Below are 27,274 nucleotides of genomic sequence, written 5' to 3' on the forward strand. Positions count from 1 at the left end.
CAGGGATGTCAACGAAGTCCTGCCTGTTTCAGGAGGCTGTCGCTCACTTCTTATATAGGAGAATATCTCAAAGCCTAAATTCAAAGCCTAAATAGTGTATCATTTTTCTTTGCCTATTCTATTATTTTTAGGTTCAAAAGACGTAAAATTGCTTATTCTCTCTAAAGTAATTTGTGTAGATCAGTTGTAGATAGAGTAGGATGTTATACTCTAGATTTACAACTCGATTGTCAACTCGAGATAATTAAGATGATATTTATAGGCCTTATTTTTCTATTATTACTCTACTATTACACATTTACACTACAGTTTATCACTATTTATTCTTTACAAGTGTATGACTTCTCAAAAAGATGCCATTTTTGAGGTGACATCCACTTTTGGTACTTCTCATTTTCTGATATCTTCTTTTGTTGTTCATGCTTGTGTTTTAATTTGCTGATTATATTGATGATCCTTAGCTGGTTTGTCTTCCATTTACAAATCCACTGCCAACTCGATCGAGATGAGATGATATTATTAGTGATAAGCGAAATCATGTGAATATGATACACTGTTCGTGAAAGCCTATGTCTAGATAAATCAGTAAATATGTATGAGATTAATACATTTAAAAGTCTGTTCTCACCGATTTTCTTAACAAGCTATTACCCGGCGGATTAAATATGCGTTCCTCTTATTATAATTAATTAACTTATGATTTAATCTAACTAAATTCCATTACCTTTTTAATTATGTCTTAGCTTAATGAAGTTGAAGATGGATGAAGAATCGAGAGTAACTTTAATAGGATGGGTGATTCCTCAAGTTGTCATCAAACTTTTCTCTTTATTAGCTTGGTTGCTCTAACTATCCATAAATATTGATATTTCGACTAATCCACTAACTACTTCTAAACGAAAATTCCTTAGGATCTAGGAATACTATTTGATTATACCCCCTCCCCGATTAATGTTAAGATGCCACACAAACAATTAAATCACACATCATTCGACCGTGTGGCTAGTTGGATTATGATATGTTTATATAGGGTGCTCATCAACTAGATAAATTGCATTTTCTTGAATTTACAACGATCCAACAAGGTTAGAATTATTTTTCGTTCAACTGAAAAAGAGTAATGCTTGTCATTACGATATTCAATGGCATTGGAATGAAGGTTCTCGATAACCAACAACATGCAATCTAAGAGCACAGTGAGTGCGCAACGCCAAGTCCTCTATTAAATTCATATTTTTTGTGTTCTTGCGATTACAATGAGCTGAGTTGCAGTGACCACTTATACCTTCTGAGCTGCAACAAATATTTTGTTTAAGTTTTTTTTTTTTTTTTTTTACACAAATAATCAAATTTTACAGTGACAAAGTTGGAGGCAGTGGTGCCAATTTGAAATTCTTGTTTTTTGATCGTTCACCCTCACAACTTTGCAAGAGTGATGATGAGAGTAATTGGTTATTGATCATGTGTTTTCAATGAATAATGATTAAAAAAAAAAAAAAAGTGCCATTAGAAAATTTGAAAGACTGTACTAATTAATTAGGGCATCCCATTAATTAAGAAGCAAATGAAATTACAATTTTACCCTTCTAATGATCGATCAATTATTTTAAAATTACCGGTTAGTTGTCGGATGTTGGTAGAAGGGGAGGAAGATATTTTGTTGAAAGTTGGAGGGGAGTTGATTTTCAAAACACACTTTGTGCGAGGGGAAAATTTATATTTCTAACTTGTAATAGGTTAAAAACATGTTTACAAAATATGACTTGAAAGCATTAGTGGGTTATACTCTTTTCTTTTTCGCTCTATGCTACTCTGTGGATTTGGTCACTCTCTTTTAGCCTTGATCGTATACTCAATTTGAGCACACACTACTAGGGGTGTGCATTCGGTTCTTCGGTTCGATTTTTTCAAAGTTCGGTTCGATTTTGGTTTTTTGAAAGTGGACACCGAACCGAATTAGTTCGGTTCGGTTTGGTTTCGGTTTTTCTAATTCGGTTTTTTTCATCATGGGCCTGAAATGGGCTCATTTCTGCTTGTAAAATTAGGAGTGGGCGTTTTTATCAGTTAATAATCATTTTATCGAGCAAGGTCAATTTAATTTGGTGGCTTTGCGCAGACTGCAAAGTACTGATTATTGAATGCTTATTGATTGTTTCAAAATGAGATGCTTCCAATACCACATCATCACCAAAATATTGACTTTTATGTTAACTTCCAATACCATATTGTTTTGTTACATAACTTAAAACACATAAGAGGACATAGAAGTTGATATCATACAGAAAATAATATTAAGCAGCTAAGAAGCAACAAGAAAATGGATCATGAATAGAGCCTATCAAAGGATGGTGAGAGTAAAAATTTTGGCAGTAATCTCTTTTTCCGCTAATTTTGAAGATTGATCATGAACAGAGCCTATCAAAGGACGGTGAGAGTAAAAATTCTGGCAGTAATCTCTTTTTCCGCTAATTTTGAAGATTTACTACACGAAGATTTACTACGCGAAGAACAGCTACCAAAGGTTCTGAACTTCTGATATACATAAACCAAACAACTGAAGATGTGCCAATATTAGCTATTTTCAGGACAGACATCACATTTAAGAATGAATACTGAAAAATTTGAACCCGTGATGTAATCTTTTGTATTATTTATTCATGTAGTAAATCTTCCAAAAAAAAAAAAAAAAAGAAAGAAAGAAAGGAAATCTTCGGTTAAATCGAAATACCGAAGAACCGTTGACCCCGAACCGAAACACCGGATTTGTTATAAAAAAAAAAAAAAAAAAAAAAACTAAACATCGAAAAACCGAATTAATTTGGTTCAGTCCGATTTTTCGGTTTTCGTTCTTTATGCCCGCCCCTACACACTACGTATTACCTTTGATGCTATTTAATTCCCAATATAATTCAAAAACTAATGACGGTGTTAAGCCAACAAAAAAAGCCAATGATTGTGTTAAGCGTCATGATGCAAAAACTCATGATTTTTTTTTAATTAATTATGAAGATTTTAAAAAAGCATGAGGATGTATGAAGTGACTTATAAATTCATCGAAATCCAATAAACTTAACTTGAATTTATAAATGCATCAAATTATTCAAAATACATAAGTGTATACAATAGATTTCGACTCAAGTAAATCAAACGAGTTTGTGGTAAAATAATTCACAGGGCAAAATTCGAGTAAGGGGTAAAAAAGTGTTAGAATACAACAATGACAAGGAATTCGATAGTATAAATATACATTTTTTTATTTTATTTTCAAGTTCAATTTCTAAATACGCCTTTTCAGAAGGTAACTTTGTTCGGTAGAATCCTGAACTCGAACCCATATTATTCAATTCAGGATCCACCCTAGAAAAGCAACAACAACAACATATCCAGTGTAGTTTCACAAGTGGAGTCGGGAAAAGATAGGATGTACGCAAACTTTATCCCTATCTTTGCGGGGTAGAGAAGCTGTTTCCGATAAACCCTCTGCTTGAACGAAAAGACAAGAATGTGAAGTATGGTATCAAGAAAATATGACAACAAAATAGCAAGATAAAAAGCAAATGAGGCAATAGATAGTAATGCACATTGAAGAAAATAAACTATACGATTAGTAACTAATACTAATAATAAGGAGACCACTTGTCTACCTACTAACCTTATAGCCTAATCATCGATCTCCACACCTTTCTATCTAGGGTCATGTACTCAGTAAGCTGAAGTTGTGTCATGTGTTGCCTAATCACCCCCAACTTTTTTTCGGCCTACCTCTACCTCTAACTCCCGTTATAGCCAACCTCACGTACCTTCTTACCGGCGCATACCTGCTTGAAACTTGATTTGGTTATCTAAGGAAGCAGAGCCAAATGAAAACTCTATTTTTTCAAATGAAGGCTCTTTTTTTTTAGGAAGACTATTCCCGGAAAAAAAATTCAAAAAAAAAAGAGATTGCTCTTGTAACTCGGGATGAACCTTTATCAGTGGAGGAAAGGAATAATGATGGATTCCTATAGAGCATCCAGGAAAAACTCTTGTTCGTTGTAACTAGAGGTGTCAAAACGAGCTGGTTCAGTCCAACCCAACCCAGCCCCAAGGGGCCAGAGAGTTAAATGAGCTAGGACGGGCTGACCTTTTTTACTAAAGGGCCCCTAAAATGGCAGCCCAACCCAGCCATACGCAGGCCGCGAGCTAGGCAGGGCAACCCTTTTAGCTTTTTTTTTTTTCTTTTCAAAATAGCATTCTCTAAGTGATTTTTGTACCATATGAATAGGAAAATTTTGCAATATGAAATAGAGTTTTCTACCATATTGTTCTTGCACGAGCTCACATTACAGAAACAAATATAAATTACTATCTTTGTTCACTAATCCAAGTCGTGTACAAAAAAAAATTAAACATAATATGATTTTTTCGACAAAAAAAAAATATAACTCTAATTTCTAATTTACTGCTTAGTAGTTAGTACTTTCTTTCTTTTGTCATTAATTTCTATCTTTTGTTTAATTTACTCATAAATTTTTAAAATAAACTAATTTACTGTTTTTTCTTGGCATGAAAGGCTGGCGAGGCAAGAGAGGATGTGCTATTGAGCCTTACTTCTAAATGGGCTAAACAAAGCTTAACCCAACCTTACTTAAATAAAAGGCTGGATTGGGCTGGCCTTGCGGGCCAAACCCATTTTTACAGCTCTAGTTGTAAGATTACTGAAGGAAAGGTTGATCATAAATTTGGACAGCATCCACACACCTCCCATTCACAGTCCGAACCATCTCGCCTCTCGCTTCTCCCATCTTGTCCGCCACTGAGGCCACTTCCACCTTGCCTTGTGTACCTTCGTCTATGCCACACATCCATCCGATCATCCTCATCTCCGCTATGCTCATATTCTGAACGTAGGCGTTCTTGACTGACCTACACTCTCCTAGAAAAACATTAAGATTATATTGTCATTAATTTTTTTTTTTTTTTTAAATCTTCAAACATTTTAAGAAAAAAGAAAATCATAGCAATTTTGCTCTACACATTTGTTAAAAACATTTTAAAATATTGAAATGAAAAAAGGAAAATATTTTGAAACCTTTATTATTATGAGAGGAAAAATAAAAAAGAAAAGTAAGGAAAAAAGTATAAAAAGGATCCGACCCTAATGAAGTTTGCATTCCGTGTGGGGGAGTGAGTAACATGAGTTCCGACAACTCTAAAACTGAAATTCCCGACGAACAGAATACTACCAAACCCTTCTTTGACGTTTACGGCCCTCAGGTTCTCTCTTCTTTCCTGTTTTTGTTATGTATAACACATGTCTTGTTTATTTATAGAAAAAACTTCGTTAATGTAGTACAAACTTTCTACTATTATTATATATCATGAATGTCAATTCATTTGGCTTATATTATGAGTTATAAATTGAATTGCTCCTCTCTAAAATAGTTAAAACAACTTTTATGTATTGTAGATACCCAGAGAAGGGAGAAAAGAGGAGAAAAAATATAAAAGGGGAAGATTATTTTCTTAGAACTTGTGGGTTGAGTTAATTTAATGGGATTGTAGTGACTGGAGTTTTAATTGGTTAACTTGAAGAAATAGGAATGGAGATTTTTTTTGCTAATGAAAATTTTAATTCCATGAGGACATATGGTTTTGATTGTGGGTTCAGTGGAAGTTTGTTATAAAGGCATTAATTTTGAAAAGAGAACAGTGCAGGTACAAACCCAAAGTGTAGAAAAGAGACAAGACTAAAAAAGAGGGAAAAGAAAGTATCTATCCTTTTTTAACTGATAAAAGAAATGTTTTTTGTCACGTGATCGAGCCGTGGAAGCAGCCACTAATGCTTGGATTAGGTCAGGCTGTCTACATCACACTACTTGGGGTGCGGCCCATACCCGGACTCTGCTAATGCGGGATGCTTTGTGCACCGGGATGCCCTTTTTAAAAAAAAAGAGAAATGTCTTTTGTGATTTGCAGATTGAGTTCATTTTAGTGGGTTTTATTGTCTACTGTCTAGACCTTTTAACTTGCTCACTTGAAGAAGAGGATTGCTATTAGGAAATTAAGATTTGTTGAAAATATGGAACACCATGGTGACATACTATTCCTGTTGTCAGCATCATTTTCCATGTGGCGGTTGCTAGTTATTTTTGTTCCGGAGACAATGGTTATGTTGTTAATTTTTGAATAATTGTGTCTGATCCATTATTATATGTCATTGCGCAAGAGAAACTACTAAAGTTTGTGTGATGGTAATCGAGTTTCGATTGTGGTGCAGGCAAGAGCAGATATTGTTTTCAACAAACCGGAAGCCAACTCAACCTTAAACTTTCAAGTATGTTTGATAACCTACTGATCGAGGTCATTTCTTCTTATTTTACAAGACGTTAGAACTTGATTTATCATGCTTAATGTGATAACACAGGACGTGCAAGGGCTTATCACCTGGGTGCTTGCTGATGGGTTCATGCCATCATGGGCTTTTATCAAAGTAATGTATTTCATTCCTTTCTTCGCATGTTTTGCACATATGTCTGAATATCTGTATCAGATGCACAAACATCTCACTTTTTTCGGAATACATTGAAGAAAATCTGGTGAGGACAGGTTGAGCTGTCCCATTTCAAGGATTCATTGCTTACTGGATTATTTATATTTTTGATACAGATGTATAAATAACCTAGCCAGTAATGATTCTTTGCTAGGTGATCTAGATTATACTGAAGAATGTTGATTTTAACTGCTCATTTGCATCTCCGTACTAGATAGGTGATGTAGATTTTGCTAGTAAGGTACATTATGTCATTAGACATCCATAATTGAAATCTAAGTCTGGAGATAGTGATTTAAATCAAAATTGAGTATCTGATATTGTGAAATTTTATGTTGTTAGATTCACTTTCTGATCCACTGCCCGAAAAGAATCAAATCATGTCTCCTTTATGTCTCTTCTTGACATATTGAATGAAGAAATGGAAGATTGCTAACAATAGCGAGAACAATGTAAAAAACATTATGCTGTTTAGATAGTTGAACAAATGTGATGGATGAATGTGGATGACACAGTTAACTCACATTGACAACTTGTAAATATCTTCTGACACGGACTCGGTGTTTATGTTATAGAAATTATTGACCTATCAAAAAAAGGGAAAAAAGAAATTAAAATCAATTTTAGACTCATTTCCCATCTTAGCTATTCACTTGTCAGTATGTATAGCAATAACCTATATGAACTTACAAAAGTACATTTGCATACTTCCGTTCATTTAATAATGTGCAGTCTTAGGCTCAGCTTTACACTTTATTTCCTAAGCAATTGATGTAGTTCCTACTTTACTAGTAAGTCGGTGTGATGAGTATGCAGATTGTACCAGCAAAATACATTGCTGCGTTATCTTATACGTCGTGCGAGTCATTAGGAGACCGAGTTAGTTGCAAAGATTTTCTTACTTGAGTTTGAGCTCTCTTTGAAACATTATCAATGAAATATTGATAATACTCAGGAAATGGTTATGGTTTTACTTGCTATTGGCTCTAAAGTCATATGCGATTCTGTGTGTTATATATCCTGAATTATTGATATACCGCACATTTTTTATTTGACGTACAGGGAGATAGAATTTAGTTAATGGATGTGTTTGTTTGCCTTTTGGATGGATCAATTTTCTAGTGAATAATATCTTGCTTAGAGGCTGAACACAGTTTCTTCCGTACCTCTTTCTTTTTGCATGCAGAATAAGCCTTTGATCCCTAAAGTGGTAATGCTGTATGTCCCTGGCCTTGATGCTTCTCTATATCTATCACAATCTAAAGTGCTCAAAGGTTTCAAAGAATGCTGTGGTGTTCCGAGGCCAGTTTTAGCTCTCAGGTGGATAATAGCTTAATGTTTGAATAATCAGTATCTTATTACTCTTCTGGTACTTATCTTAATTTTTTTTGGTCATTCTTATGTAAGTGGAATTATGTTTTCTTATGATGATTAGTTTTTGTTTCATGGCAGTTGTGTATCAGATGGAAATCAGACAATAGATGCACTTCTCACGTGCAAATCAAAGAGGAAAAGGAAAGCAGCTGAGCTCATTTCTCCGAAAATCACCCAGTCATCTGAACAAGGTCCGAGTCTGATCCAAGAAAAACTTTCCAGAAGTCTTTGTTGCAAGTCTATGCTATTTTTGATTTCATTTACGGTTAATTAGAGGTTCATTTTCTTGCGGAAGGAGGTCTAGAAATGACATGCCTGTAATGCAGGCACAGTCTCCTCAACTATATATCAGCAGGATTGCTATGGTCTACCTTGTACTTTATAAGTTTGTCTGCACCTGTCTAAGATCTGTTTATGATTTTGCCCCCTAAAAGTTTTGGAAAAACATCATGGATGGTTCCTGCTAGAATGGTTAGATTTTGCTCGTCTTTCTTCACCTGTTTCAATATGAGACATAGCTAACATCGAGCACTGTTGACAACCCTGAAGACCGAATTTTACCGTTAAAGATTCTTCCAAAGAGATCGCGTGCGAGGGTGTGGCTTAGTGGTCAAATCCCATTGGAGACAAAAAACACTAGGTGATTTCTTCCCAATTGTTCAAGCCTTGGTGGACAGAGTTACCGGTACCTGTACAGGGAGGGGTAGCAGTTACCCCGTGGAATTAATCGAGATGCGCGCAAGCTGGCCTCAACACCACGGTTATTAAAAAAAAAAAAACGATTCTTCCGGAGAGATCTCAATTGAGCTCTTTGTGCTTTGGTTATGGTCTGATATTTGACTACGGTTTCTTGTGTCTTGTGACATAGCAAGTGGCCGAGTGGTGGTGCAAAGTTTATCTTCTAATACATCATTTATTCGTAACTCCACTGGTTATTTATCAGCAACCCTAGTAATTGAAAAGATGCTCTCGGTGACTGGTTTGAGCAGCCATCCTGTTTGGAGCCGCAGCAAAACCCTTGGGTCTTCTCCAGATATGCAAATCCAAGAGCAGGAGTTTTAAGTTTTTGACCTTTTGTTTCCCCATCTCAACATGTTTAAAGGTCAAAGCATGAAGGATGGAATTACTTTACTAGCAGCTGTAGTAAATATGAGTAAAGTGTTGAATCCTTGTCCCTTCCATGAAAAACCAAATGCGACCCTTTTTGCAATATGAACTTAATAATGATGTGCTGGTTCTTATATACTGTAAGATTCTATGTGAAGAGATCTGACAAGTAACAAGAAGATAACATTTGGAACTATTATATTTCATTAAGTTATATCGCAAATGTTTGAATTGTAAATCATGGAGACTTTTCGAAATAGGTTTTGTTTGAAAAGAGGATATTTTTAGGGGAGGTTGGGTGCTGGCACTACCACAACTGATATGTACGAAGGAGCGGCCATAAACATGATCATTATTAGAGGATATATAGATAAATTTTCTATAACACTGGGTTTACACTAGGAATTTGCTTTGAGCATTTACTTGTTTGTCCTAGTTATGGAGGGAACTAACCAGCAATATCCAGGATGAGATTCCATGTTTTATGCTATTTGCAGATGATACTGTACTAATCAATGTGATGGAGTAAACCAAAAGTTGGATACGTTGAAGCACTCAAGAAAGTAGGGGTTTTAGAATAAGTAGAGTAAGGGAGTACATATGCACTGTAAGCTTAGCTTCATGAGAGGAATGGAGGTGAAATATGATTAAGACAAAATTGTGACGTCTAACTGTTGAATAGATATATAGGCTTCGCCTTATATGAGAATGGCGTGATACATGAAGATGTAACATTTAGCATTAAAGTAAGATGGTTGGGATGAAAGAGCGCTACTTTGAGTGTCATGCGATAGGAAGATACCTAATAAGATGATAGACAAGTTCCATAGCAGTTGTGAGACTAGTAATGTTTTATGAGAGTGAATGCCGAGCCTCTAAGGTCAATATATATTCCCGAGTGCGGGATGTTAAAGATGGATGTGCCACACAAAACTGGATGTGATTAGAAATGATCACATCTTACTTGCATAGAAATGATCACATCTTACTTGCATTAGAAATGATGACATATGTGATCTGACAAACACGATAAGTAGCATACATAGAGGATAAAATTAGAGTAATTCACCTGAGATGATTTGTGATGTATACAAACTTGTGGATGCACCAAAGCCTAGGTATGGCACTATGACTATGCTTGTTGAAGGTGATAAAAGAGGATGACGTAGACCTTAAAATTCACGGAAGGAAGTTATTTCGGAAGATCTAAAATCTCTCATAATTGATGTGTGTTTAGCTAAGAATATAGACATCATAACAAATGATCAACCTACTAACTAGTTGGAATTAACTTGTTTGTGCGGGTTAGTCTGAGGTTCAGCTAAAAGGCAGAATGAAATTGATTTGAATGAATAAAGAGGATCATATGACCGACCCCAACCAACTGATCCAAAAAATTAGAAAGAAAAATAACGACCCTGATAATATGGGATTGGTGCATTTTTTTTTTTTTTTTTTTTTTGTTTTGAAACTGGTAACTTAAGGGATTGATGCATGCTTGATTGATGGATTGTTGAAGGAATAAATTGAAAAAGTAACTTCCTTCTGTCTACCACTCTCTTATGTTGTTTTTCGGTAATACCCATTTTGCCAAGCACATCTTAATCATCCTCTTATTCATGCAGGTGCTGAGGCTCCCAATGAGGAGACTCTGTCTTTTGTTGAGCTCAAGAAGGATATACCATTTCCGATTAGTTATTACACACTTACGGATAAGGAACTAGAAGAAAATGGATACTGTTATGAGAAAACAGGTGACATGCATTCCAAGAACTTGAAATTTATTGAGTTACTTGGTTAAGATTATTGACAGTTCACCTTGGTATTTCATTACCCATGTAGAATTTCTTTCAACGCTCCCTGCTCCTTCAGGAACACCTCCACATGAAGTTTTGGCCCTTGACTGCGAGATGGTAACTTAACAGCAATTTGTTTAACTTTATCTGTTCATCAAAATGTTATGAGTTAGTATTTCTAACGTACCTATATTGCAAAATCGATGCTTATCTTCACTTCCTTACTCCTTAGATATAAATATTGGAGAAGATGGGAGCATTTTAATTATGACGGGTAATCATATTTTTGGATGAGATATGATTTACGGTAGCTTAACTATTTACTGCATCTAGATTTCTTTGACAAGGTTGGTGATGGGAGGAGACATTGGTTTGTGTGATTCAATAGTGATGTATATAATGTATAAAATATTAGTTCTGAGGTAATGGTACTAAAAGTTGTGTTCAGACTAGTTGGACTTAGCGTCTGAAGATGGTACGAGAAGTATATACATCCTTTACTATCAGTGTGTTCCCACAGCAAATAGCAGTTGTTTTGAACCTCAAATGTGGTTTGTCTTATCTTTGCTATTCAATGGCAGAAAGGCTCTTCCGCTGTTTGCCACTGCATGTACATTTTATACCAAAACAATAGCTTTTAATGTATCTTCTTTTGACAGGCAGACAGCTTTATTATGCTTGCTGTTCCTAATTTATCTTACATAGTTAACCTTTTCGGGGTGGGGCAGGGGAATACTTGTTTATCATTGTTCTTTAAATTGGAAGCTTTGCAAACAAATCTCATTTCATTTTGGTACAAATATATGTTTTTGTAGTGTATTACAAAGGAAGGCTTTGAGCTTACCAGAGTGACATTAGTGGATGTTAAAGGACAGGTATAATTCATCTTATTTCTTTTCTCACTCTACTTTTCGTCCCTCACTTGCATGACAATGGGGTAATCTATTTTTTGCTTTAATAGTTCCATTTTGTTCAAACCTGTTTCCCCATCATGTATTTTGTTCCATAGCTAGTTGTTTTTCTATGTAAAAAGGCCATTTACCTGATCTTTTTGATGTTTCATTGTTTTTTTTGCGTTCCGAGGGGTGGTCCTTAATTAGTTTATATGAACCGGCCTTGTCAAAAAACTTTTATTTTAACATGATCCAGCTGGCATAGATGTTGGCATTATTTATTTGTATAGTTGACCACTGTCATGATTCAAGCATCCAGCACACATATATACTGCCATTATCATACAATTAACAATCAACTACACCTCAATATTAAACTAGTTAGGATCTACTATATGGGTTGTCTATATATCCTTCAATGCACTATTTGGGCCTATTACTTTAAAATGAATCAACCTGCATGTATGTTGGGATTATTGGTTTGTATAGTTGAACCCTGTAGTTATGCAGGCATATTTTTGAACAGATGTAAGAAGTTAGGACATATGCATTGCCCTTTGGTCCATGCACCATGTGTTAAGGTATATTATTCCTTCGCATGTGTGTGGGCGAATTAGATGGTCTTTCAGGTTCATTTTTCTTCTTTTATCCTCCTGTATGTTCATTGGAAGTCTCAACTTGATCTCAAATGTACCTCCCTGGCCTGTTACGAGAGATTTTGATGTATTAATAATTGTCTCATGGTCGTTCAGATGATATTAATAGGCTGCTTCTTTTTCTGTTGCTGGGGGCTAATATCATCAACCATTTGCAGGTTATGCTGGATAAATTGGTCAAACCATCAAATGACATTGTTGACTACAATACTAGGTAAGGTACTTCTTATGTCTGATAACTTCTAAATTTACATTTTGACCACACATGCTAAAATATATACCCCTTTGTTCCATTTTATGTGAGACTATTTCCTTATTTGTCCGTTTTAAAAAGAATGACTCATTTCTAAATTGGGAAATAATTTAATTTTAAACTTCACATTTTACTCTTAATGAGAAGCTGTTACAGCCAAACAAATGTTATGACACATTTAGAACCTCAAGTTTCAAAAGTATTATAGCCACTCAGATGTAATTTCATGTTTAAGTTCACAAGTTTAAAGTCTTCCCCTTTTTCTTAAGCTCCGTACCCGAGTCAAACTACGTCAAGATAAATTGGAATGGATGGAGTAGCAGATTAGATAATCAGCGACCATATTGTTTTTGAAGTTTGTGTTTTTTTATCAACTTTCAAATGATTTTTGTTGTGTTTCTTATCTATGGAATTTGCTTTTCAGTGGTATTCAAATGGTATATCCATGCGAAGGCATTATAAAAGTTAAAGTATCTTTTAAAAGTTAAAGTTGGGGCTAATAAAAATTTGTCCTATTTTATGAGCTGAAAGTTAAAGTTTGCTAATATGCTTCCCCCATTGTTTCAAAGGAGTTCAGTTTTAGGCTGGAATGCCTGTTGTAACTCAAAAGGGTCTTGTGGTTTAGTATACCTGAAACCAATCTTCAACTCAGATGGCCTAGACTTTAATACCATCGGAGTTGGATTTATTGCTTCTTGGACTCTTATAGTCTTATTTGATCTTTATCAATCAAAAGAATGTCTCGCCTGTCAAATTTTCATGCTTGGTTTAGCAAGAGTTGACTACTTTTACCCTATTGATTTTGAGGAAGTCATATAAATTCGGTTAATTCGATAAAATCTATTGTGTATTTAGTAGTTTCTTGAGCGCAAAAATTTGAAGCTTCAGGTAATATTAAGAACTACCAAGTATAGTCCACGGAAAAGGGTACTGACACGATATACCCTTCTTTGATAAGGGAACCAAGCCGAGATAAGTCTGGGAATAGTTTCTTTTTGCTTCATCTATGTCTCTCTCTCTCTCTTTTTTTTTTTCCCCTTATATTATAGTAATGGTGTCTGGGCCAGTGTGTGCGCACTTGACTATTCCACAGGGTATTTGCTACCTCCAACTAGGTCACATAGTGGGTAACTCTGTTCTCCAAAGCTTAGGCAGATTGAAAGATCACCAAATCTTTTTTTTTCTCTCTGTTGGGATTTGAACCCTGGTCCCTAAGGTTTGCACCCACTTCATTGATGACTGTACCGCACCCTTTGTCTGTTCTTTCTTTCTCTATTATCTGTTAAGTTTTCCACAATTTCCAATCCAATCTCTCATTGCCTCAATAGAAAAGTGTCTTGTAAGACGAAAGGAATCAAGGAGGGGAAAAAGGTATATAAGATTTTTTTATATTACCTTATCAAAAAAAGAAAGGAAAAAAAAAAAAAGAAAGAAAGAAAGAAAGAAAGATAAAAGAATAAGAAAAGGGAACCAAGAAAAAGACACAACTAAAGAATCGAGCTTCCCAACCAGGATTTGATCTCTCTCCGCAGTTTCCCCTTTTCAATTTCTTCTGTTCTATTAATTTTTGCGGGAGAAAACTTTTTCCTTTTAATTTCTTTTGTTCTTAATATTTCCGATTCTTCATTTGCCTTTAAAACCATTCTACTTCTCTCTCTTTCTATTTCTATTGTCTCTCTCCTTTTTCTCTTAATATCTCCGCCAGGCTTTTCTCCTATGGTTAATATTCTCGAAGTTCTAAACCTCCATTAGAATCAAGTCATGTCTCCTCAAACATCACTTTCCAAGCAAGGCACGCAAAGAATGGCAGGGGAAGGGCTATGTGGGTGGTAAAATCAGTGTGTGTGGGGGCTATAATTTTTATCTTTCTCTGTGTTTTTCCATTTTATATTGTTATGGGGTAGAGAAAGTGTAATTCCATTTTCAGCTTAGTGAGGAGCAATTTGGAAATTGAACTGAAAGGATGATTAAGAAGCAAACTGATGTTTAAGAATACACAACTCAACTTTAGGAACGTTTAGGGGCAACCGGGCAAGATAGCTCTTTCCTTCTCACTTTCTGATTGCCTCTTGGTGTTGCTATCAATTTCTCACAGAAAGAATAGTTTCTGATTTTATATTCGTAAGTTCATTTTTAAAGATCCATTTCTGAAGTCGGAAAGAAAGGTGAGGGTTTGTTTTTGGGTGGGGGGTGCCAAGAGGGGAGGCTGACACAGCAGGAGTTCAACTTGCTGTATGGCGCCAGTTGTGTTCTGACGTAGGCGAAATAAAATTTCTTCCTTTATAAGCTAAAATAGTTGTTAAGCATGAAAATACTTAATGATGAAGAAAAAATATTTGTCCAGAAAAAGAGGAAGACAAATCTAATAAAGAAACCCAGGGAGTTGTCTTCTCTTTCTTGAAATTCTTAGTCCTTCAGTTAGTTATCTATCTTTTTTTTTTTCTTTTTTTTTTTTCTTTTTTTCTTTTGGATGGGATGGAAACACATCCAGAAGAACTCTGTACGTGAGTCTTTAACTTGAAAGGACTTAGGTAGTTTGCAGTTTAAATATTTATTCTTCCTCTCTTTTCATTAAGTGATAGTCTTGCTTTATGTTGAGCCATCTGAACTTTTGCAGGTATAGTGGAATTACCTGTCAGATGTTGGAAGATGTGACTACCACTCTTAAAGATATCCAGGTTCATCACTAGAGCCTTTTTTCTGCTAACCTCTTTGTCCCATTTTTGTAATTGGAAAAGAAGCAATTAGCATTAATAGTTTCTTGTAGATTTCTTGCATTTGCTTAGTAGACTGATTTTGCTATACATGTCCTATTTTGTTTTAGTTAGCTGTCTTTTCTTTCTTCAGGAGGAGTTCTTGAAACTGGTTCACAAGGAGACCACTCTAGTTGGGCATTCCTTGGAAAATGATCTGTTAGCCCTGAAGATCAGTCATAATTTGGTAATTGATACCGCTGTGTTGTACAAGCACCCAAGAGGAACCTACAAAGCTGCTCTTCGCGTTCTGAGCAGAAAGTTTCTTGGCAGGGAGATACAGGACTCAGGCAATGGGCATGATAGCGTTGAAGATGCAAAAGCTACATTGGAACTAGCACTACTAAAAATAAACAATGGTAAGCTATTTCCTTTTCTACACATGCTAATGCACCACTAAATATTGTGCATTCTAAACTGTTACAGCCCCTTTAGTTGGTTCCTCTTGGTCTGACCTCATTAAGTTGGACCTATAAATGCTCTGGCGCATGGCAGACCACGACACCACGTTAGCCCTATTTCTTCAGCTTGAATTTTAAAATTTGAAAGGTCCTTCAATTCTTCTGTTTTGGAGAGTCCAAGACTTGGTGTCTGGTGCCATCTCGGGCATCACTTACTCCTGTTGACGACTCGACCCACATCTTCATTCTGCAGTGAATATACAAAAAGGAATCCCGCTTCCACATGTGACCTTTTTAGATCATGATCTGTTTCAGCTTCTGAAGAGCAATGAAACATCTCCAAACGTAGAAACTTTCAGGCGGGCTGTTGCTCTCCTGCTTCCTGATTTCCGAGCAGCCCTGTTGAGATCACTTCGGTCGACGCCGTCCCTCAATTGGTTTGACCAACTAGGCGGGTATCAAGGAATTCCAACCTCCTCTTGACTTCACCTCTTTTTTTTTTTTTTTTTTTTTTGAAACTGGTAACTTTTGTATATTTACAATTGTACTTCAGAAGCTAAACTGATCTACCTCATATTGAATCTAGCCCATCAATTATGGTAGCAGTATCATCTGAAAATATCTGTTTACTCCAAAAACATAATAGCAAACGACTATTCAGTTTGATCTTCTGCATACTATTCTCTATATTTTCAGAACATCTTGAATTCCTCTCCTTCCAGATTGTCCACCAGATGCAAGCAGGGACAATTCTCCATCTACTTCTGTTCTTTGCCATAGACCCTGCTTCCTCCCAACTCTGTAAAGCTTCTGCAGTCTTTCCAGGCATGATCCAGGATATGCCTTTAAGGTTAAAGACAATTCTCCACAGCTGTTCAGTCACTTTGCAATGTAGGAATAGATGGGTAACTATCTCTGCTTTATCTCCACACAAAAAACATCTGGGACACAATCTTATCTGTCTTTTCATTAAATTTTCCTTGGTGAGGACAGCTTCCTTTGCGAGAAACCACACAAAACAAGCTACTTGTGTGCCCAGGATGTTAGTTCTTAAATATGTTTCCAAGGCAATTATCAATCTGCTGATTAGACAGATTCATCAACCTATATACTGCATACACCCCAGGAAATCACCACACTGTTGTTACCTTGCCACTCAATACGTCTTCACCTGCCTGCACCTGAATTGTGCAAGGATGCTGTAAAATTCAGTTACACTAATCATCTCCCAATCATTTATGGTAATCTTCCTGAAAGTTATATCCCAACCTTGAGGTGTCCACATTTCTGCTATAGTCGTCTGTTGGTAGGCACAAGATTGAATATGTGAGGAAGTGTACTTTAAGAATCCCTATGTCATGCCCAGTTTTCCTCCCAGAAGCTGGTTTTGTTACCATCTAAGACTTTGATCTTTGGTTTTGCTTTTTCAGCTCACTCCAAGGGCCTGATGGACCTCCATAAACTAACCCCCATATGGTGTATCAACCTCCTTGGTCATCCATTTGTCTTCCTTCTCATTTTTGCATTTATAACTTTACCCCATAGAGTCTGATTCTCCATTGGTAAGTCTCCCACAACCATTTCATCTTCAGTGCTTTATTGTGAATCTTCAAATTCCTGATTCCCAGACCTCCATATTTCTTTCCAAAAGCAAGAGCTTCCCATTTGACTAGCTGATACCCTTTCTTTTCTTTGTTAACTTGCCATAGGAATGATCTCCTGATTCTGTCCAGCCTTTTAATGACCCCAGCTGGGATTAGAAACAAAGACATCATATAGGTAGGAAGAGCATCTAAGACTGAGTGAATGAGCGTCAACCTAACCCCAGGCCCCCAAAGATAAGTATTGAGTCTTCCATTCTTCTCACATTTTTCAGTAACACTGTCCCAAATTCCTATGGATTTAGATTTTGCTCCCAGTGGCATTCCTAGATAAGTAGTTGGTAAAGCACCAACTTCTCCACCTAGAATTGCATTTAGTTGTGCCATCTCTGTGACCTCATTGATGGGGAATAAAAGGCTTTTCCTCCAGTTAAGTGTAAACCAGAAACACCTTCAAATAAGACTAAGATCACCCTCAAGAATCTCAACTGATCTTCTTGTGCATCACAAAAAATGAGTGTCATCAGTATGCTGGAGATGTGTCACTTCCATGCTGCCCCTATCAGCTGTAGCCACTTCAAAACCTTGAATCCACCCATTTAAGCTAGCTGTTTTAATCATATTATTGAGGCCTTCCATATTATCTATGCTGTAAGATGACATTCTCCCTCAAGGACGATGATACCCAGATTGCAGCATCTCTATAGGACATTCTTGTTGAAACTTTTTATTTTTATTTTTTAACAGCAATTCAAATTTTGATCCAGTTTTTACTTCACTGTGCTATAGAATAGGCTTAAATTACTAGATAAGTCGAAGTCCCACTGAGTTCGTGGGTAAGCGACACAAAATGTATCTTATAAATGCAGGTTAGAGAGAAGGGGGAACTTCTCTCTCTAAAGTAACGAACACTTCCTTGTTTATTGCCTTTTATCATGCCTAGTTTAATGTACATGTACATGCATACATATACGTAAATATAAATATATATTTACACACACATAGCATACGTACGTACACACACACACACACACGCAAACAAATACATATATACACGCTTCACGTACACACATTATATGTTTCATATATATATATATGGCACTCAAATAAATCTCTCTGTGTAATAGGTGATCATACAAAACAATTTTTATAGTAATTTTTAATGTCTTATCCATGCAGCGAAGGGTGTTTTCGTCACTCAATGTTAGGCCACGTCCTCTAGTTGGCATTATTGTAATGAAATACAACCACTATGCCTCAATTCCAAGCATGTTGGGGTCTATCATATGAATATTGACCAATCATTTCACTCCATTCAAGCTCATCTCAACCCAATATTATACAAAATAAAAACAAAATTACTAGAAGTTCTTGACATTTTCTACTACTCCCTCCGTCCCAAAAAGATTGTCTTAGTTTGATTTGACACAGATTTTAAGAAATAAAGGAAGACTTTTGAAATGTGTGGTCCAAAACAAGCCTTAGATATTTGTGTGGCTGTAAATCATCTCATAAAGTTAAATTGTTTCTAAATATAGAAAGGTGACAATTTTTTTGGGATAGACTAAAAAGGAAAGGAAGATAATCTTTTTGGGACGGAGGGAGTAGCAGATAACCTTCTAAGATATAAAAGTCTCTTGACAAGACTAAGACTCCTGGAAAACAGAGGACCTCAAGAAAACCTATTAACATGACTAAAACATAGTTTAATATATAATTTCCTCAACTTGCTTTATTCTTTTTTTGCCGAATTTTTAGCGGTCATTTATTAATAATAAAAATAGAAAATCCTCAACAGGGATAAGTACAAGCAAGGGGTGCTTGGCCTTACCTTACCAATACGAACCTCTACTAATTAACAAGGATGAAGAATATAAGAGCTGAGAGAACTAGATATTCTATGATCATCATATTGTTTATGATACACTCTATGATGATATTACAAATGAGGATATTTAAGTAATGCAAAATTTTAAAAGCCAAGAAGAAAGTTGAATTATCAACCTCAAACTTCCTTTTTCACAACTGTATGAACTAAAAAGGATAGATTGCCCTTCTAAAGTAACCTGAAGTATTTTCCTCGTCTTCTTCAAATCTGTCCTACAACACCTGATAATTCATCACTTCTTCTTGGATTTATTGGATCTTGTTGAAGTTACTGACACTGTCAAATGATTCTGCTTTGCCAGTCGCATCAGTAGGTGCCTGGGAACAAACTCCTCGGTCACCTTAACAAACTCCTCAGTCACCTTACCATCCCAACTATTCTTTCTTCCATGCTTCTTTTTGTTGTTGAATTGTTGCCTAGGAGAAATATCTGTATCTCTAGCTGCATTTGCAAAACAATGATCCAACATATCCTCTTCCTCACCTTCCTCAAGATGTCCTCATCTTGTAGGTTAGCAAATGTATTTGGGGGGCCTGTACTACTACCACCAGCTTGTAGTTGTTTGTTAGTGTTAATAACTGTAAGAGAAGTCAACGTCTCAACATTAGAACTCACCAATGCATCAAGAATCTCCTTGTCACTAACATTTTTTTTTTTTGAACATTAGAACCTTTTAAAGATTTGATCCCTAAACAACTTACGATCAAAGGAAGATGGTTGATCGGTTCGCTAGCTACTCTACATCTTTTGATTCGCTTGGATTCATATGAAGAGTTCGTGCATGTTTTATCAAAACAAGTTGAATATTTGCTGCATAATGGAGAACAACATCAGTTTCGCACTTTTCCTATGGACACAAAGCTTCTATCTGAAGGAAGAAACCTCACGAGCATTTGCCAGCAAATCTGTTTGCTAAGAAACCTTTATTGTCAATTGCTTCAGCAGTAGGTAAACCAATTGCCATAGATAAAGAAACAGAAGACAAGACAAGACCTAGTACAGCTAGGGTAAAAGTCATTCTTGATCTCCTCGACAAACATTCTAAACCCATAAGACTATATTTAATGAAAGTCTGCATTACCAATAACTTGTTTTTTATAATCTTCCTCTGTATTGCACCTTTTGTAAACGTCAAGGACATGATAAAGCTACTTGCTGTTCTTTACCAAAAAAAAAAAAAGATAAAGCTACTTGTTGTTGATGGCAAAGAAAACTAGGAGGGAAGATGATAGTTGAGTGGAAGATGAAGCCAAAAGTGGTGAAAATTTTCAAGGTGATTTGAGGGCAATATTAGATGAAAAAGGATTACAAAAAGCGGCTGCTCTGGTAGGGAAAGGATTAGATGAATTTATTCCTGCTGGTGTTAATGCATTGGTTGTATCTACTAGTGGTCATGATCGAGTTGAGGCAACTAATTTGATCGACACGTTACATGTCAATAATGCGCAACAACTGACAAATGATAACAAAGGTGTTATGGAAGAGTGAAGTCCTGCTACAGCTACCAAAAATAATGTAGCAGCAGCCTGTAACGACATGGGCGTGGCTAATGTTGCGACTGAGAAATCTGAGAAGGTAGGTGCGGTGCGTGAGGAAAAATCTCGGTAGTGCTCTAAAAGTGGTGATATTGAGCAAACTTTGTCTATGGTTGATGATCGTGTTAAGAGTTGAATCAGAAAATAATAGAGCTGATCCAAAAGCTGTGGTTGTTGCGCCGCAAGATAGTGCTACTGTTGGACAACATCAAAATATTATGCAGATGTCAACTCAGTGTAATGCATCGAAGGATGGTGAGTTAGTCGACAAAGGTTGGTCATTAGTTACACATCGAAAATCATCTGGAATGAAAATTATTGAATCGGTAGATTCTCAACAAATCTTGACATACAATCCTTTCGAGTTGTTGACATGGTGGAAGATGGGATACAAACTAAGGGTAAGAATCCATTGACTCAAAGTGAGAGTTCGGTATTAGTTAATATGGACTCATTGGTCAAATTCCTGGAATGTCTACCACTCCTAACTTGCAAGAAGGGAAAGAATTGATTCTTAATCTCTTAAATAAGGGAAGTGGTATTTATAGTCCATTTACAAGTGAAATTGTTGGAATGGTGAACCACATTCCAAACCCTCTAGTCTCTTTAAATACTTCTGTCCAAGAAAGTCCTTCTCAAACAGGTAACTCTTCTAGCGGGCAAAAAGTTGTTACAATTGAGAGTCGATGGGCCAACATGGTGGAAGAAGAGGATGAGCATGTCACACCTCATAGCAAATTGAGCCCCAAAGCACTAGCTTTTGTGTCTTAGCATAGTGGCATTGCCAGTGCTTCAACTCCATTACATCTTGGACGACAACAGGTTCTAATGGTGAAAATTTTTCCGTTAGTGACAAGGAGCTTTGGTGAGTTCTAATGTTGAAAAGTTGACTTCTCTTACAACTATTACTACTAACAAACAACTACACGTTGGTGGTAGTAGTATTGTCCCCCCAAAGACATTTGCTAACCTACAAGATTGAGGACATCTTTGTGCAAGGTGAGAAAGAGGATATGTTGGATCATTATTCTGCAAATACAAGTAGGGATGCAAATATTTCTCCTAGAGAACAACGCAAATAAAATTAGAAGCATGAAAGAAAGAATAGTTGGGATGGTAAGGTGACTGAGAAGTTTGTACCCAAGCACCTACCGATGAGACTGAAAAAGCAGAATCATATGTAAGTGTCAACAACTTCAACAAGATCCAATAAATCTAAGCAGAAGTTATGAACTCTCAAGTGTTGGACAGATTTGAAGAAGCCAACAAGAGGAAAATACTTTAGAAGGGAAACTATCATTTTTAGTTCATACATTTGTAGAAGGAAGCTTGAGGTTGAGTTAGCTTTTATAATTTTGAATTACTTTAGCATCCTCATTTATAATATCATCATAGAGTGAATTATAAGCTTTGTGATGATCATAGAATAACTAGTTCTCTCTAGCTCTTATTTTCTTCATGCTTGTTAATTAGTAGCGGTTCATGACCTCATTAGGCTTACTAAGGAACGCCTAGACCCCTTTGGTTGTACTTATCCCTGTTGAGGATTTTTATATTCAATGTGTCTAGCGGTATAAATTCGCCAAAAAAGCCCACCTCTTTTCTGGTCATCTCTTCATCCTCCACCCGGCTCCAAGTTGCCATCCCACTGCTGGACCATTATTTGACCACCATTACGGATCCCAAAACTCCCTTCTCTTTGATCTCCTACAACAGCCCCATCACTAGCTCGCACCACTGAAGTTGCAAAAGGATTATTTCTCGGTGCAGATTGTACTGCAGCAGAAGAACCACCGTTTTCTTCCTTCTGCACCAGGTCTTAATGAGAAGTCGCCCAGCGAACAGTAATTATTGTCCTTAACTTGCTTTTAGAGTCCCTCTTTTCTCCGAGACTCTCATGCATCAAAATGGCTCTAGTCTCATTCATGGGTGTTGCCCTTTTGGGATTTATCAAATACCCATTGATGATGTCCTCAAGTTCTGTGATATCTTCATCTGGAATTTACTCCACTATTGAACAAACCTCTGCATTCCTCACCCCTATTATCTCTACAGTACTCGAAATTTAGAGAACTCTTCAGATTGGATATTGATTTTAAGAGCCATAGTGGCTGGCCGGCTTCAACCTTCCCAACTAAATTAATCCTTAATTAAACCTGAGCAATTCCATCGTGAATCTTTTTTTTTTTTTTTTTTTTTTTTTTGTTTTTTTGATAAGGTAATAATTTTATTAACAATTGGGGAAAAAGACCCCGTATACAAGCCGTATACCAAAAAGAGAGAACCTACATCAAAACATGATTCTCAAAAGAGGAGACCCAATCTTCTATACAAACAGGAGTCTCATGGGAACACCAAAAGCAAACTAGATACAAAAGACTATTTTGCAACTTTACAATATCTAGTTCCACGCCTTCGAACTCTCTCCTATTTCGCTCTTTCCAAATAACCCACATCAGTGCTAGCGGGTCAACCTTCCAAGCCCTAGGACTCCTCTTTCCTCTTTCCATCGTGAATCTTGATATAAACATAAAGAATTTCTGTCATAACACAATCCATGGCTTCAAGGACAAGAGAGAAGATAGCAGAATCCTGTGTATTTTTCAATTGGTGTTCTTTAGAGAAAAATGGGGAGAGAGGAGGATGTGTTTTCTCATGGGGGGGCGGCGGCTGCGGCGGCGGCGGTAGAGTAGGAGGGGTGGATGTTGGCTGGTAAAAAAGGAAAACTAAATTAAGGGAACGAAAGAAAATGAATAAAAAATAAGATGAAAAATGTTAGATCATTTGATTAAATCTGACTGTCCAATTTGTCTCACTTTTTTTCAAAAAAAAAAAAATAAAAAAATAAAAAATTTAACCTCTTCACGCATTAGAAATGTTGGGAAAAAATGCGCTTGCCATGTCTAAAAATTTTGGGGGGAGGGTTATTAGCTACGGAATTTTCGAGTTTGGTTTATAAAGAGATATCAGTTTATAGGGTTTGTAAATGGGAAATTGGTGCAAGTTTGGGGGGAAAGTATGTAGCCCTAAAACATAATCTGAACTAATTGGTAGTACCTATATTGCATCTTGGATATAGAAACTTAATGCTGCCCTAAGCCTCGCTATAACGTGGATGCATTGATGCATGCTAAATACATTTGTGACCTAAATGGTCCCCCAGCATATCAGTCGACAGTTAGCATAATAGTTAGTGCTCTTAGACTAATTGCACCCAATGATATAAAAAATGAGGCTTCTATGTAAATTGGAGGTTAACACATAGTTTGAACTTTGTGAGTACATTATAAAAGGCAGATATACAAGCAAGCCATTCTTGTGCTTCCTTTTTCCAATCTGTGTTTACCTTCATTTTCTTTTTTTTTCTTTTGTTGTCGAAATGGAGCTCTTTTTATGCTATTTATGTTGCTTCAGACAGCCCATCACCAAATCTTTTCCTTTTTGCTTTTGGATCAATGCATCCTAGACTTCATTGGGCTGTAACTTCCTGAACTAGGGCCTGATTTTGGCATACCTCCATCTCAACAATTATTGCGGCGGAAGCTTCTTTCAGTTCTGAGTGACTCTGGCAAAGGATCCTCAATAATTGATAATATATCCGTAGTGAGGAGATATGGTGGTGAATTGTCCCATACAATTCCAGTATCATCTGATGATGAAGCTCTTTCAAAAGCCATTAAAGAGGTGAGTCAAAAGAATCTAATTTGCATTGTTAAAAAGCAGACTGATTAAGAATCCGACAGCTCACTATACTGGATTGCTTGTCTTGATAGGTCAGAAATGATAAAGTTCAGTTTATCTGGACGCAATTTGCAGAGCTATATGCATATTTGAGGAAGCAAGCAGATGACTCTGAGAAGCTAAATAAGAAGTTAGCGGAAATGATAGCATTGCTGACGTGTGAGAAACAGTCTAATAACAGAAAAAGCATCAAATTTGATGTCACTCCTGAACTGAAGGATATCTTAAGCCGTATGAATCGCAGAGTCAAGAGCATTTACTCCAATCTTCCTGTAAATACTATGCTTATTATTTGCACTGGCCATGGAGACACTGCAATAGTTCAAAGGTAAAATCTTTTTTAAGCTGGATTGTTTGTTTCCAAGGAATAATAAATGCACAAACTCCTGGTCCTCTCTCTGAATTTGAACTAAACCTAATGGTAGTCATTTACTGGGTTTTAGGGTCAAGATTAGCTTTAGCCTCTATATCATTGGCCTTCGTGATGGTTGGTCTTGTCTAAATTTTGGAACATCCCTCATAATATCTGATGGCTAAATGATATTTATTGACAAAAATTGAGAGTGATTTACGTATAGCAGTATAGGAGTTAGCTTATCGTAGTTTGGCATCAACTCATGTGAAAAATTGCTTCGTTTTATTCACTTTGCTGATTTCATGAACACAAGGTCATATTCCATGTCTTTAGCAGGCTTTCAATATTTAGTAGTTACTGCATACTGCATACTGCATACTGCATACATGTATTAGATAGCGTAATTGTTAAAAAATATTTGAAAAATTTTAAATACAATTTTCATGGTTGAAATAGAATGCAGGACTTATTATTTATCTCATATTTTAAGTATTACTTCATTCAACTTTCCTGTGAAATTTTTGGTTTTTTGAGAAATGAAAATCTTTATTTAGTTTTTAATTGTAGTCCTTTCATTATTTTTTTAACCCGATATAAAGACCAATGCTGGATTGGATAAAGTTTTTACATATGCCAAGATTATTATTATTGGAAACAAATTTTTACTCTTTTAGAATCCCTTATGGTACTTAAAGCTGTTATTTTTTTTAATAAAGTTTTGAAGTATTAAACCTGTTAGTTCTACCAGTGACCATGTATAGTTAAAGTGTATCTATAAATAAGTGTTCCTCAGCATGCCCTTCTATTAGTGCTTTTCGCTACTGATCGTCTATTGGTATTTGAGGAGGTTGGAAGTTTGTCCAGTCTAATTCCGAGTGATTCAAATTTTACATTAGATTCTTGAATAAGTTGCTGCCAGTCTCATGGAGATCCAGGAAGTATCTGATTTCCTGTCTTCTAGTTGCCAGTCTTTGTGTAGTTTTTGGCTGATAATATGTTATTACAACAACAACAATGAACGCAGTGTAATCCCACAAGGGGTCTTGGGAGGGTAGTGTGTACGTAGACTTTATACTACCTTGTGGAGGTAGAGGTTGTTTCCGATAGACCCTCGGTTCAAGTAAAGAAAAGGAAATTATTTCAAAGCAGTTTGGACACAAAAAAATACGAAAGTGAAGAAGCCCTGACATAATTAGGAAAGCACTACATAGCATTATGAAAGAAAGGAACAGTAACAACAGCTAAATAATACAATAACCGAAGTGCAAGAAACAACATATAGTAAAAGAAATCGAAGTACGCTGATAATATGTTATTGCTTAGCATAATTTGCCAACTATATCCTTTTTCCTTTTTGTGCATGCAGAGTGAGGAAGATCTTGTCGGAGCAGACTGATGCCTCGATGTCCCGTGAGAAAATTGTTAAAGTCTTGGAAGAGTTGCAGGCGCAAGCTGAAGTTGGTTTGTGCTTTGTAGGTGTCAAACACTGATTTTTTTTTATTTTTTTTAACTATCAGACTATTTATATTAACTCTTATTGCAAGCACCTTTATAGCCCGGTTTATCAGTGTAGAAATAGAATAGGAATCTGCAAAATGAGATATTTTCCTATGAGGGGAATTTTCTTTATGTAAAGTTAGTTCATAATGTGTAAAAGTGTATATGTAAGGTGTCTTGTTGCCTTTCATTGTCCCTGTGGCCGTTAACGAGGAACAACCACATATTAGAGTTGTATGGCCAAGTTATTACACTTTTCTGTGTGATTTGTATGGCCAACTTATTATACTTTTTTATGTCACTTGACTATTTCTAGGCTATATATGCAAATATTTTAGAACTTGACTCATTTTTTATTGTTACTGTTTGGGTTTTCTCTTATGGACGGCTAATTGATGATTGAGGTGAAGACATAAGTAGTGCTTCACCAAGAAGTGCTGCTAAAGTCTCGACTCAAATTGATACTAGGGAAAGAAGAAAAAGAGCTACTAGGTTCATATTTGAACTGGTAACTGTTTATCCTACAGTGTGCTCTGATAAAGTTTGTACGCACTTTAACTAATTTAACGCGCACGCTGTATAGCCATAAGCAGATATCTTAGACACCAATTGAGCCCTTCATACTTTGATCCAAACAAATAAAGTTACAAATACCTTCGTGGAGCCAGGTACCTAATAGAATGTCAGTTTGTCCTGACTAGGAACTAATAACATAGTATTAGTTTCAGCTTAACCGAGCCACTAACTAAAAGGAAGTCCTCAATTTCTCTTGAACAAGGTATTAACATAGCATTAGCTTCAACTAAACAAGCTCGACCTTTAAACATTTACTGGCTCAAAAGCTTTTGAATGTTTATGCTGCTTAAGCAATCACGAGAAATTGCTCCTGATT

General features: G+C 36.2%; 1 protein-coding gene across 2 annotated transcripts; it reads left to right on the top strand.

Moving 5' to 3' along the window:
* Window positions 1-5,102: 5,102 nt before the first annotated feature.
* Window positions 5,103-26,702, top strand: LOC132033993 (small RNA degrading nuclease 5). Of its 2 annotated transcripts, XM_059424193.1 has the most exons (14): window positions 5,103-5,256; window positions 6,260-6,316; window positions 6,407-6,472; window positions 7,719-7,852; window positions 7,985-8,097; window positions 10,639-10,767; window positions 10,856-10,926; window positions 11,625-11,684; window positions 12,517-12,572; window positions 15,229-15,289; window positions 15,459-15,723; window positions 24,286-24,473; window positions 24,563-24,858; window positions 26,252-26,702. In XM_059424193.1, the coding sequence occupies exons 1-14, from the start codon at window positions 5,176-5,178 to the stop codon at window positions 26,373-26,375; spliced, it is 1,701 nt and encodes a 566-aa protein (XP_059280176.1). In that variant the 5' UTR covers window positions 5,103-5,175; the 3' UTR covers window positions 26,376-26,702. The 2 variants fall into 2 exon arrangements, with proteins under 2 accessions (XP_059280176.1, XP_059280177.1); XM_059424194.1 differs by lacking the exon at window positions 26,252-26,702 and having other exon boundaries at window positions 24,568-24,706.
* Window positions 26,703-27,274: the final 572 nt, after the last annotated feature.

The sequence above is a fragment of the Lycium ferocissimum genome, chromosome 10 (assembly GCF_029784015.1).
Source record: "Lycium ferocissimum isolate CSIRO_LF1 chromosome 10, AGI_CSIRO_Lferr_CH_V1, whole genome shotgun sequence".
In the NCBI taxonomy this organism is placed as follows: Eukaryota; Viridiplantae; Streptophyta; class Magnoliopsida; order Solanales; family Solanaceae; genus Lycium; species Lycium ferocissimum.